This window comes from Doryrhamphus excisus, linkage group LG6 (genome assembly GCF_037039965.1).
Source record: "Doryrhamphus excisus strain RoL-2023G ecotype Guam linkage group LG6, RoL_Dexc_Guam_v1.1, whole genome shotgun sequence".
In the NCBI taxonomy this organism is placed as follows: domain Eukaryota; kingdom Metazoa; phylum Chordata; class Actinopteri; order Syngnathiformes; family Syngnathidae; genus Doryrhamphus; species Doryrhamphus excisus.
This window is the reverse complement of record NC_136362.1, coordinates 18829625-18842857: the sequence shown is the minus strand read 5'-3', so window position 1 is coordinate 18842857 and position 13233 is coordinate 18829625. Positions and strand designations below refer to the sequence as shown.

Sequence of the window (13233 nt, the reverse complement as noted above, 5' to 3'; positions counted from 1 at the left end):
CCTGCTGTTTTGGCTACAACGTCCCACCAAAACACTTTGTGAATTTCTCTCGGAGAGGGGCAGATGTGCGTTTTTGAAAAAATCCCTATTACCGTTGTTCTGCTTCAGCTTTATGGCCAAAACTGACTGCTATACGGACCGGTAGTACTAAAGCCCCAAGGTGAGCTGTTGACAAACAATCCAAAATCCTGATGCTACCACCACGGGGTTTGGATTTTGAATTTGGACATGTGACTTTAGCAGCAATCTGGTTTCTTTAGGTATTGAGAAGTCAAAATGGATATTTGGACGGTCAGTACCTTCTGTACATTGGCGCTTGAATGATACCACATTGGAGAGATGTAGCGTGCTACAAAAAGATAAACAAACAAACCCCCGGATGTCGGAAATGAAATGGTTCCATTTAATGCTCAGCCACAATTCTCAACAGGAAGATACAAAAAGCTGAAGTTGGCACAGTGGAGTCAATCAGAACAAATTTATGGCCATCATTTAAAGGCCCAAGAGCACTATATCCACCCTGCTAAACTCTAAGAGCGTCTTGGGACACTGCGACTAGTGAAGCCCTCAAAACCCTTAAAAGTACCAAAAAAATTGTAATGTTGGACGGCCTTGTTCCTGTGACAGGATTATGATAGAATTCCATATGCCTTGTTGAGCTTGAACATGGTCTCACTGGCTTTATGTACAGTCCAGAATGTTTTCTGTGCTCTCTTAAATGCGCTTCAACACCAATCCTCTTGCAAAACCGACCCCGCTGGCAATGTTACCACTTAAGCCTCTTCTGAAAGCCAGGGAAAAGCCCTGCAAGGCACTGACTTTGTGTGGATTTGCACTGAACAAAAACTTGTTATGACTGACTTGTTGTGGGAAGCTGCCTGGAAAATGGGGGACTAATGAGGGGCTCTTGCTCTTAATAGAAGCTTTCACTCCTTTTCACCCGAGCAGCCAGGTCGACTAATCTTCTACCACTAGCCCGCTTATAGAAAACACCTTTTTAAACCTGTAATCGTCTCAGTGAATGACTGCACTCGGTTGCAGGCGGAACAATGCAATCAGCATCAAATGGGATCTCTTTGTCTGCTGCTGGCCGAGATGCAATCAGCATTGTAAGGTGGTAAAATGGAAATTAATTGGATGCTATTTGAAAGATGGATACTGCCCATGAAGAGCTGGTGTTGCAAATTGTATTTGAGTTGCATAAAGAAACGTGACTGATGTCAAAGGTTTTAAGTGCAGCCAGCTGTGGTCTGACAAGCCTTTAAGCCGCTTTTAATAATACATTTCTTCCTGTTTATGTGTTTTGACAAGTACGCAGTTAATCCCACTTTAAGTTGTTTAATGAGCAATACGGAGGTATGAGGATAATGCAACGTGTGACTTCATTTGGCTTGAAAATGAACTGTACTGTGGAAACTGAACTCTAAGCAAGAATAAATATATAAACTCAAAGTAGTAAAGTAATATTAAATTATGAGTTATACAGTGGAACCTGGGTAGGGTTCATATTGATATAAACTGGATTTGATGCATAGATCTCATCTGTCAAGATGGTGCCACCCGAGTGTAAGCTAGTTAGTTACGGCAGGTCCGTGCCTTCTGCAGCGTTTTTAGTGTTTAATGGTACTTTATTGATGACTTTCTTTTTTGTTTTTTTTTTTGTGCCATACCGACTACCCTTTAAAGTGTGCAGCTATGGATGCTGCTTGCACCATTGTTTACACTCGGCACCAGCTGTTAGCTTTGAGCACCCCTTTGCTATGCCGAGCAATCAGAGATTCCTGTGGAGATACAGAGGAGGAGAAGCTGCAGAGCAGGGGTGAACATCAAAAAAGACATTATGAAGGCAGTATCAACGTTTGCCGTCTGTCGTCACGGGGAACGTGAGATGGAAGAGCTAACGCCGCTAACCTAGCTGCAGAGAGAGCAGCATGATTATATCATTATATTTTGATTTTATTTCTGGATTTTCATATATTTTATTATATTTAAGATACAATTTTATTTCAGCTGCTATTTTTCTATAAGATTGTTTACATTTTAATAAAACTTTGCATGCATATTTGGCTTTGACTCTTAGTCCAAATTCAGTTTGTGGAAAAAATATTGGGATATATGTATATCGTATATCAATATTCAACCTCAATATATGATGATATGGGTTTTGGTCCATATAGCATGTAAACTGTAAGCGGTGTAATGACATGCTGTGTGTTTGCCGTTGAATTGTGCATCCTGTAGTATAGAACATGCTGTGTACGCTTGAGCTCTGTTACAAGGTTCCCTCACACACCTATTTCACCGATACGGCTCTTTTTGTTTTTAAGTGGGCGTATAATCATATCATTCACAGGAGTCTCATGCAGTTTGTGTGTGAATTTCAGACTTATAGGCAGTGTATTTCTGTCCCAGTAGGGGGCAATGGTTCTGCTTAAATTTGGTTCTCTGCAGAAAAAGCAAATTTTCTTTGTTTTTTTTTGGGGGGGGGGTCAAAATTAGGTGTTTTCACTGAAACCACCCTACAACCCTATGCTATGGCTTTTTAATGTAGTCCTAACACTTATATGCTAGGACTACGTTAAAAAGCCATAGCATTTCAGTATGTGGAATCAAACAATGGAATGGAATGAGTAAGCCCCTCAAACAATGCACAACGATGAGCCAATTCAAGAAACAATACAAGCAGTTGATGTTTTCTAAATACAAGGATGAAGAGTCTTGAACCAGTCATGATGTGCTATATATATCACTATATTGACACTTACTATGGTACACATTATGTCATTGGATGCTCATATCACCTTGTACTTCGGTACGGGACAAAAAATTACAAAATAAAAATAAAAAACCTTAAACTGTATTATGGAAAGCAGGAAGTGAACAAATGTAACAGTTACTGATTGTAAAAGTACCAGATGGAGGGGTAGGATTTAATAAGCTTTGCTTCTTCCTACTCCTTTTGGACATGTGGAACTGTGAACTGATTATGGGATGCATTCAATTGTAATCTGATGCATGTTCAAATGAAATAAAACCATTACCATGTTCTACTGCCGATTTATGAAGACCCAAAAAGTCTACAAACACAATATTTTCTCAGATGAAAGAAGTGAGTCTAAACTTTCTTTACATAGTTTCAATGTTTATGTAGTCCTTATACTCCATATTCTGTGGGTCTTGAAAGTTCAGCAAAAATCCCCTCTCCTCTCTGAAAACAGCCTGCAGTGAATGCATTAAGGAGCAGTTTTTTGTTCAAGATGCCTCTGAGTATATATCCCAGAAGATGGGTATGGCATAGCTTTGATTTTGTTATATTTACTCCATCAGGGTCTCAATTAGAAACATTTATTTTTATAATTTTATTATCACAAGGTGCCTTTTTGTCTTATATGGTGTAAAACACATTTAAAGAATTGTATTCATTATTTTACAAATAAATATATTTTCTGTGTTTGTTTTGTCAAAACGTGTAGGTGTGTGTGTGCGTGTGTGTGTGTGTGTGTATGAGTGTGTGAACCACTGAGGCAGATTATCTGAGCAAATGTGGTCATCAAAATGATGATGAGGAACATGCTGATGGGACCTCCTGGCTTATCAAAACACATTAACAAGCCACAGTCCGGTTGTAATGTACCGACAAGACTGCTGTCAGTACCCCGGCAACACACATGCACACACAAACACACGCATACACAATTTCCAACACATCCAGAAACACAAGCATGTGCATGCCAAATCTCAGGCATATACAGTGAAGAAAATAAGTATTTGAACACCCTGCTATTTTGCTATTTCTCCCACTTAGAAATCATGGAGGGGTCTGAAATTTTCATCGTAGGTGCATGTCCACTGTGAGAGAGATAAACTAAAAAGAAAAATCCAGAAATCACAATGCATGATTTTTTAACAATTTATTTGTGTGATACAGCTGCTAATAAGTATTTGAACACCTGAGAAAATGAATGTTAATATTTGGTACAGTAGCCTTTGTTTGCTATTACAGAGGTCAAACGTTTCCTGTAGTTTTTCACCAGGTTTGCAGACACTGCAGGAGGGATCTTGGCCCACTCCTCCACACAGATCTTCTCTAGATCAGTCAGGTTTCTGGGCTGTCGCTGAGAAACACGGAGTTTGAGCTCCCTCCAAAGATTTTCGATTGGGTTCAGGTCTGGAGACTGGCTGGGCCATGCTAGAACCTTGATATGCTTCTTACGGAGCCACTCCTTGGTTTTCCTGGCTGTGTGCTTCGGGTCGTTGTCGTGTTGGAAGACCCAGCCACGACCCATCTTCAATGCTCTGACAGAGGGAAGGAGGTTGTTCCCCAAAATCTCACAATACACGGCCCCAGTCATCCTCTCTTTAATGCAGTGCACTCGTCCTGTCCCATGTGCAGAAAAACACCCCCAAAGCATGATGCTACCACCCCCATGCTTCACAGTAGGGATGGTGTTCTTCGGATTGTACTCTTCATTCTTCTTCCTCCAAACACGCTTATTGGAATTATGACCAAAAAGTTCTATTTTGGTCTCATCTGACCATAAAACTTTCTCCCATGACTCCTCTGTATCATCCAAATGGTCATATGCAAACTTAAGACGGGCCTTGACATGTGCTGGTTTAAGCAGGGGAACCTTTCGTGCCATGCATGATTTCATATCATGACGTCTTAGTGTATTACCTACAGTAACCTTGGAAACGGTGGTCCCAGCTCTTTTCAGGTCATTGACCAAGTCCTGTCGTGTAGTTCTGGGCTGATTCCTCACCTTTCTTAGAATCATTGAGACCCCACGAGGTGATATCTTGCATGGGGCTCCACTCCGATTGAGATTGACCGTCATGTTTAGCTTCTTCCATTTTCTAATGATAGCTCCAACAGTGGACCTTTTTTCACCAAGCTGCTTGGTAATTGCTCCGTAGCCCTTTCCAGCCTTGTGGAGGTGTACAATTTTGTCTCTGGTGTCTTTGGACAGCTCTTTGGTCTTCGCCATGTTACAAGTTAAAGTCTTACTGATTGTATGGGGTGGACAGGTGTCTTTATGCAGCTAACGACCTCAAACAGGTGCATCTGATTCAGGATGATACATGGAGTGCAGGTGGACTTCTAATGGGCAGACTAACAGGTCTTTCAGGGTCAGAATTCTAGATGATACACAGGTGTTCAAATACTTATTTGCAGCTGTATCACACAAATAAATTGTTAAAAAATCATGCATTGTGATTTCTGGATTTTTCTTTTTAGTTTATCTCTCTCACAGTGGACATGCACCTACGATGAAAATTTCAGACCCCTCTATGATTTCTAAGTGGGAGAAATAGCAAAATAGCAGGGTGTTCAAATACTTATTTTCTTCACTGTATACTAGATCCCCATATATTCACACATGGGTACATTGTATCCACACCTGATTACGGTGTACCGTATAGCAGCTGGCATTCGTGGTAGGAAGAGATGCATATGATATATTTGAAATGAGGAATGCCATTTCGTGAGGTAACAAGGAAGCATGGAAGCATCCAAAAATGTTCAAATATGATTGACGGATTATTTCCATGCTGACATGCCTTCAACATGTTTCTCTCTTGACATCCCGCCTATTGCTTCAGAAACTACTCCCAGCCATTACAGAACTTTTGTTGCTATGGCAACTAAATAATGTAGGACAGCCTGTTCTCAGAAGAATTCAGTGGGGGGACACTCTAATTATTATAAAGTGACATATACTATGCAGAAAAGGTCTTTGGCACCATTAATGCAGTTTTATAACAACCACATATGGATAGTGTCACTCAATTGAGCGCTGGACGGTGTGTGTAACTCAACAAAGTTTTGCCTTTCAATGTGTGTGCTCGGCGGCACGGCGGTCTAGTGGTTAGCGCGCAGACCTCAAAAAGTTTTGCCTTTCTATGTATGTGCTAGGCGGCACGGCGGTCTAGTGGTTAGTGCGCAGACCTCACAGCTAGGAGACCACGGTTCAATTCCACCCTCAGGCATCTCTGTGTGTGGAGTTTGCATGTTCTCCCCGTGCATGCGTGGGTTTTACTCCGGTTTTCCTCCCACATTCCAAAAACATGCTAGGTTAATTGGCCACTCCAACTTGTCCATAGGTATGAATGTGGTTGTTTGTCTATATGTGCCCTGTGATTGGCTGGCGACCCCGTCCTGTAGTCAGAGTGCATATTTAAGGGCATTCTCATTGGTAACATCCCTCACAGCTGGTTTCGCTTATTTCTTTGCTAGGCGGACCAGGAAGACAGAAAAGGAAATCGACAATACGCTTAAGGAAACTGTACATGGAGCATTGCCTTCAATTCAGTGGTCTAATTTTTTTTCTAGGGGGTTTGTGGTTCCAGGTGGGTTTTAATTTGTTAGAAACGGCCCCAAATGGCTCTTTTGATGCTAAAAGTTGTCGACCTGTTTGCCGTCGTCCCTCGCCACTGTGCAGTTACAATTTCACAGCTTCACTATATCACTAATGGTACACATCATGTTACACATAAAATAATCCAGCTATTTTCTATGCCGCTTATCCTCATGAGGCTCATGGGGGTATGCTGGAGCCTATCCCAGCTGTCATACACCCGAGACTGATCGCCAGCCAATCGCAGAGCACATATTGGCATCCAGACTCACATTCATACCTATGGACAATTTGGAGTCGCCAATTATGTTTTTGGAAGGATTTTATTTGCTAACTCCACGAAGAGATGCCCAACAAAGATTCAAACCCAGGTAGTCCCGATATCCTGACTGAGTGGCCTACATGCTAACCACTCATCCACCATGCGGCCCCACAAAAAATAGAAAGAGAAGGCATTGAAAAAAAGGCAAAGAAGTTGACTAATTGTCATGTAATGTTCGGCGAGACGCACAATCATCAGACATGATCACCAAAACAAAAGGTTTTATTGCAGTTAACAATTATCTCACAACCCCATGTTTTATGCATGTATGATTGCACAATTTTGCTTGTACTCCTGTATAAGTGACAAGAATAAAGGGCTTTACTACTACTACTACTTTATTAGGATTTTTATTAGGGATTACTGTTAAAAAATCCCTAATAGAAATCTGCAGTTTTAGTCCCTTAGTCCTTATAATGAAGAGAAATGTAAAATACAATAGACATACCTAGTGCTCCTTGCACACTGTGCACTTTATTCAGCAGGATGATAAGAGGCAGTAGTAGACACAGCAGGGAGATCCTGAGGCGGAGCCCGATGATCAGCCTCCCGGACCGGGTGAGCGCTCCACCTGTGCTGTGTCGATACATGGTCCCACCGCAGGCTGCTTGGAGACGACAGGGATGCGGGTGGGGCGTCACTCAACAGGGGTAGGCACTCTGTAGATGCACATACAGAAACATGAAGGTCATCCAACAGGAATGAAAACATATATGTCCCACCTCTTGACTCATCACTTAAATGTCAGCATAGAAAGATTTGAAACGAGGTAGAGAAAATAAAATCCAAATAAAGAAAAATGAAAGGCAAATTCATGCTAATGCAGGATTAGGTCTTTTGATTTAGCCAGAGCACTTCTGACTGGGATTAACAGCTCAAGTGGGGCAGCTCTGACTCAACTAATACTAGAACAATAGAGCTACTGCACAGCAACTAAGACAAGAAACAGACCAAAAATTGTTTTTGTCTTTCTTCCACTGCTTTTGCATTAATGACAGTCTGTGCTAGTGAACCGTGAAATAAGCAGCAATGATACATTTTAAGTTGTCTTACTTTGCACAAAGGTTCCTTATAATTTCATTTCTCTCTCTCGCTCTAGCCTAAGTAATTCTATTTCACTGTTATGCTGGAACATAAAGACGTAGATTAATAAGCGAGCTGGAGTGTGCTGCGGTAATGAAAAACACATAATTGAGGGGTCAGAATGCGGCAAAAATGCAATAGCAGCAAATGCATCAAAGACTGCGGGTTTAATAGATGTTCCCCCTCAAGGGGGGGGGGGGTGCTGTTGTCCGTGTTTTGATCCCTCTGCAAATGCCCAACATGCCCAACATCGCACATATGGATGTCAGCACATAATTCAGCTCTGTCTTCTTGCTGAGAATTACAGACAAGCAGCACCAATAGCTCTTCAGTCCTGTGCCCCCCCCCAATGTGTCAGGACACAGGTGGCAGAGAAAGAAGCCTTTGTTAACCTGCCACACAGCACAAGTACCAACATAGAGCATAGCGACAACTAGAGAATGCATTTGTTTACTGTGGATCTTAAATCCTTTGGACGGTGTAGGAGAATTTCAAAGACATTTGGGACGACCAGCATCAGTGCTGTCTGAAGGTCTTCCCGATCTCCTAACCACTCATTGCTTCATATTGCTCCAAAATCTAATTGAGCAACAGGTTTGCGAGGCACCCCTCCACTAATTTTGTCAACATTGAGTATTATGACATAGCACGTATTCACAGGTGACCTGTATCGTCCGTGTTGTCATTCATGGATCAACATGCACATAAGCGACGCCTTCACTGTGACATCCTTGCTGCGTGGGCGCTAATGGCTTGTCGAGATTACAGCCGACCCTTCCTCGCCTCTCTCCTAAGCGAAAGAGGCATTTCTGGTGTGTTACATATTCAAAGACTCCCCCGTCCACTTATTGAGCTAATGACCTGCTCTAACACATTACTGGCTGACACTTCCTGCTCCTAAAAATAGTCCATCTGAAAAATACATCTGTCTATCTGATATAGAGGATCTATTCCGCTCTCCCGTCTATTGCTCCGGTCTTATCTAAGGGCTCCGTAATCGAGGCTGAATAGAAAAGCTTTCAACATGTCCGTTTTTTTTTTTCAATTGAACAATACGATAAGAAAAATCAGATCAGGGCTCATTCAAGCACCATTGGCAGCATGTTAAGTAAATTCCCCTCTTAGGGAAACTCAATTTGCTGCTGTTAATCTAACTAGGACTGCTGCTCTGTGTGCAGCCACATGGCCACTCCAACATTAGACACTGCTCATATATATTGCACCGACTGCTCCCTTTCTCTTGAGTGAAACCTCCCTAGCTTTCGGTGACCTCAGCATAACCCTACATATCTTTTGCGCGCTTTATCCGGTGCTTCCTGTTGTCTTTCACCTTCTCACAAAGCCCTCTCTCTTCCAATCTAGTCACTCAGCAGCCCTTCTAAACCCTTAATCTCACCATCGTCTCACTCCTGTACGAGGCGCTGTATTCCTGAAATCTCCTCATCTCCCTCCCTCCTTCCTTCCTTTCCTTGTTAACCTCTCATGACGCCATCATCCCCCTTTCCGCCATCCTCCAAGCACTCTAACCTCTTTGTCGTCAACAAATCCTTTCTCCTCTGCCCAGCTGCTCTGTACCGACTCCTCCAGCTGTTGCCGAGCCATCGACAGCATTCAGACGCGTCTTACAGCTGCGAGCCAAAGCAGACGCAGCCTGATGAGTAAAGTCTGCTTGTGTTCAAACTCTCTGGGCTTGGAGGGAGACAACATCTCTGGTTAGGCTACGCTACACCCCTAACTGTTGTGCAAATTCATCCGGCACATCAGTCGTTGTTATGATTATTAAGACCATTTTGGTTTATGAAGCATAATCAATTTACATCATAGAAAAGACTGCATGGCATTGCGAATGGCCTTGCACACAAACGTGACATGTGGGTCATGTGAAGTCCATTTATTGATAAGTTCATCTGTCATCCATTTTTTTGTGCATTATCTCAAAAACTACTGCTGCGAGACAGAAATAAAGGCCATATTCTTATTTAGTGACTAGAATCCAGTCTAAAATCTGTTGTACCTCAGATACCAAATATTCTTTTAGGAATATGTGTCATTCACTGGATGATGTGTCATGAAATGTATTGTAATTTTAGATACTGAAGAAAATTTGTCTTTTTACATAGTACATATGTATATGTAAAGGTCTAGCTCCAAGTATATACACGTATGTTGCTCCAGAGTATAAATTGCATCAGTGATTCAGATACACAATAGTATTAAAACATGCCTGGGAGGCCGAATAGGCTGAATTAACATAAGCAACAAAAAGCCAGCGAGTCCAACAACCAATTAAGCAAATTCACCAAGCTCCCGATCTCATCCAGACTAAATCAATTAAATTCTTCATCCTCAGCGTCAGTGGCGTTGAGTGGCTTCCAACAGTAATGCTCACTTCAGAAAAAGGGGGAAAATACATTCATACATCCATCTGTGAATCGGAGAACGGTAGAAGGTGCGTTCAATGACCATCAAAAAAGTAGGACAAATTGCAGCTTGCATTAAACATTCAATAACTGAGGGATTTCTAATTGATACTCAGAGTATTGTAATAAAATAATATTTACTGTACTATAATAAAGTGTTTTAATATTGAAAATAAATTACACTTAGTTTTATGTTTTATGGCTACTGCCCTGTGTTTGAGGTATTTTCATTTGCGAATTTCATGAAGGAAAGGTGCATTGAGGCAAATCTTTAATGATTTTCCTTTTTGAATATTAGAATTTAAAACCAGTATCATAAATAAACAAACATTTTTTTGAGCTGAAACTGTAATGCAAATACATGTTTGTGTCAGTGTGAGAGGTCTCATTCCCTCACATTTTGTATTTGCTAAACGTTTGTTGGTGAGGTTAAAAGCTAATATGCTAATAATAAGGAAAAATAGTAATATGCTTGGTGACTGTGTTGTTTTAAATAATGACCAAAATGTTCCAAAATTGATATCCTTTTCTATAAATTTGATTTTTAAATTAATTATCATAGTAGTTGTACATCAAATTGTTTACCACAAAGAGATTTCCCTTATTTAAATGTGATCAATTCTGGGTTAACTATGGAAAAAATGAAATTAACCACGGTTAAAAAAATGACACTGTATTTACAGTAGATGAATATTCTGTATTCTAAGGTGCTATCAGAGCCGTAACAGGGGCATGGCGAATGCTATGTGAAAGTGTATTCCGCAAAGCTGGGTTTCACTTCACCCATCATGTTGCAATCATGTCTCTGTCAATCACCAGACATGGTGTGGATGTCGTCACCATATAATTACCTGATAACGGGATTCAGTGTCGATGTGAGAACATGCACACTGTTACGTCAATAATGCAGCTGAGTTCAGTGTGAAATTCACAGATGAACGATCTACTCTGCTGGTCTCTGCTTTTTCTTACACTTATTTCCAAGAGGAAGACCAGGTTTTGTTTTACACTGGTCAGCCTCTTTTTATACTGGTGTGGCAGCAGACATTTTTCATTACACTTTAATTTCATTCAAGTTAAGCTTTGTTTTATTCTCAAACATGTTTAACTTATGTGTACACTTGTTTGACTGTACGGTTAATATACTGTAGGTTGAATAATGGTTACAGTTTGACTCAGGATTATTCATTTATGAATGTTTTACTGCAATTTCCATATAAGAAAAAGAATCTTATACTAATAAAGTATATGTGGTAATTTTCTTTAGCATTAAATTATGAATATTTCATTTGAAATAAAAATAAAACTGATTAGATACACTTTGTAAAATGTACTCACACAAAAAATATATTGATAGACTTGATGATTTTGGAGCAATGTGAAGGTTGCACAACATTTAGGTTAAATTCAGCTTCATAAATTTTTCACAAATTCTTTATCAATTTATGAATCATATAAGGGTGTGCTACGAATTTAGTCATGGAAAAAAATATTAGACCAGCTTTGTTTCTTCAATTTCTTGTTAATTTTAATGGCTGACAACACAGAATGCCTAAAAGCAATGCACACTGCAATACAATGCCATTGATGTAATGTTATTATGAATAAAAACATGGAAATGGCTAAATATACGCTTTTAAATGACACTCTCATTAGATATTTTGTTGTCATTATTATATTAGTACAAACAAATGTACCTTTAGTTGTACCAGTGAAACAAAAAAGTGAACAAATACTGTAAATGAAAGAAAAGAAGGCTGGCCTTATCCTTTGTTTATTTGATTGTATCATCACGACTGCCAGTGCTATTGTAGTGTGACCTAAGGGTCTCAAAAGAATGCATTCAAGGCCCCTCGTGGACAATACAACATGCTGTGATCATCTCTCAGCATCCAGCGGACACAAGACACAAGAGAAGGCAACGGGGGGGGGGTGGACCTTATTACCTTTTCAGCGTAACAACACAGATGGTCATGCAGACAGATAGATTGATGGGGGATACGTGTGCTATTTACTGCAGGGAGCAGCTAATGACACCACAACTCAGGTGGTGAAATGTACACTCCTCATTGTGCTCCATCAGTCTGATGTAATATCATTGTTTAGCATGGCCCTGCTCCTCCGGGGGAGGGAGTCACCACAAGGAAGTTAAAAGGCTGTGTCCATGACAACAAGATTATTCCGCAGCACCATGCAAACTGTGAGAAATTACATTTCTTCTTTTAATGCCGTTCGGTTTTGGACAATGGACAAGAAGCAGGGAAAATGATAATAGGAAAGAACATCACTCTGCATTGCACCACAAAACTTTTTGGGGTGGAATAATAATTTATTCGCACTCACTTTTGTTCTTTTATGTTTACACCCCAGTCTGTGATCTAATAGTGCACACGATGCAGCTCCAAAATAACCTTGTTTTCAATTATTCATGGCTTTGTGTGCCATTCTTTTGATAAGTTGGGAGGAAGGCTGTATTAGTCATACACTGCGGGGAGCGGCTGGGACTAATATTACCTCACGCTTCCTGTGACCCTGCAACCTCTAGGCGAGTGACACTTGCAAATGCACGCACACCCACGGGGCCACACACACACGCGCCAAAAAATAAAACTAAAAAACACACACATAAACATAGCAGATGGCAAAGCATCATGGGGGAGATTGGCAGCCTCTCTCTGTCGTACTTTTCTCTCTTTTAAAACACACAAACTTGAAGATGCACACATACACACATACACACACACACACACACACACATACACATGAATGCACACAGTGAGGATCAGAGACACAGGATGAAGTACGGCTTACTGCAGGCACGAGCCGTGTAGCCTCGGTTACATTTTTAGGAGTGAAAATAAAATATCTAAGACTCCTCTCTAACAAGAAAACACACCTGTCACTCAAATATGGAGAATTTTTGCCCTGCATATAAATGAATGTGGATGCCTCAAGCACACTCCTGTCTTTCGTAATGTTGTAAAATTCCTATATGAGGGCCATAAATTCTTAATTTGCATATAACATTTGTTTCAGTACACCTGAACAA

General features: G+C 40.7%; 1 protein-coding gene across 6 annotated transcripts in view; it reads right to left on the bottom strand.

Annotated features, from left to right (window-relative positions):
• Positions 1-13233, bottom strand: part of ptprsb (protein tyrosine phosphatase receptor type Sb) — a 92842-nt gene that overhangs the window by 67024 nt on the left and 12585 nt on the right. For all 6 annotated transcript variants that reach the window (XM_078791603.1, XM_078791604.1, XM_058069090.2 and 3 more), the window contains exon 2: positions 7130-7340. In XM_078791603.1, the coding sequence (XP_078647729.1) occupies positions 7130-7271 (142 nt within the window). In that variant the 5' untranslated portion in view covers positions 7272-7340. The remainder of the gene's footprint in view (positions 1-7129; positions 7341-13233) is intronic.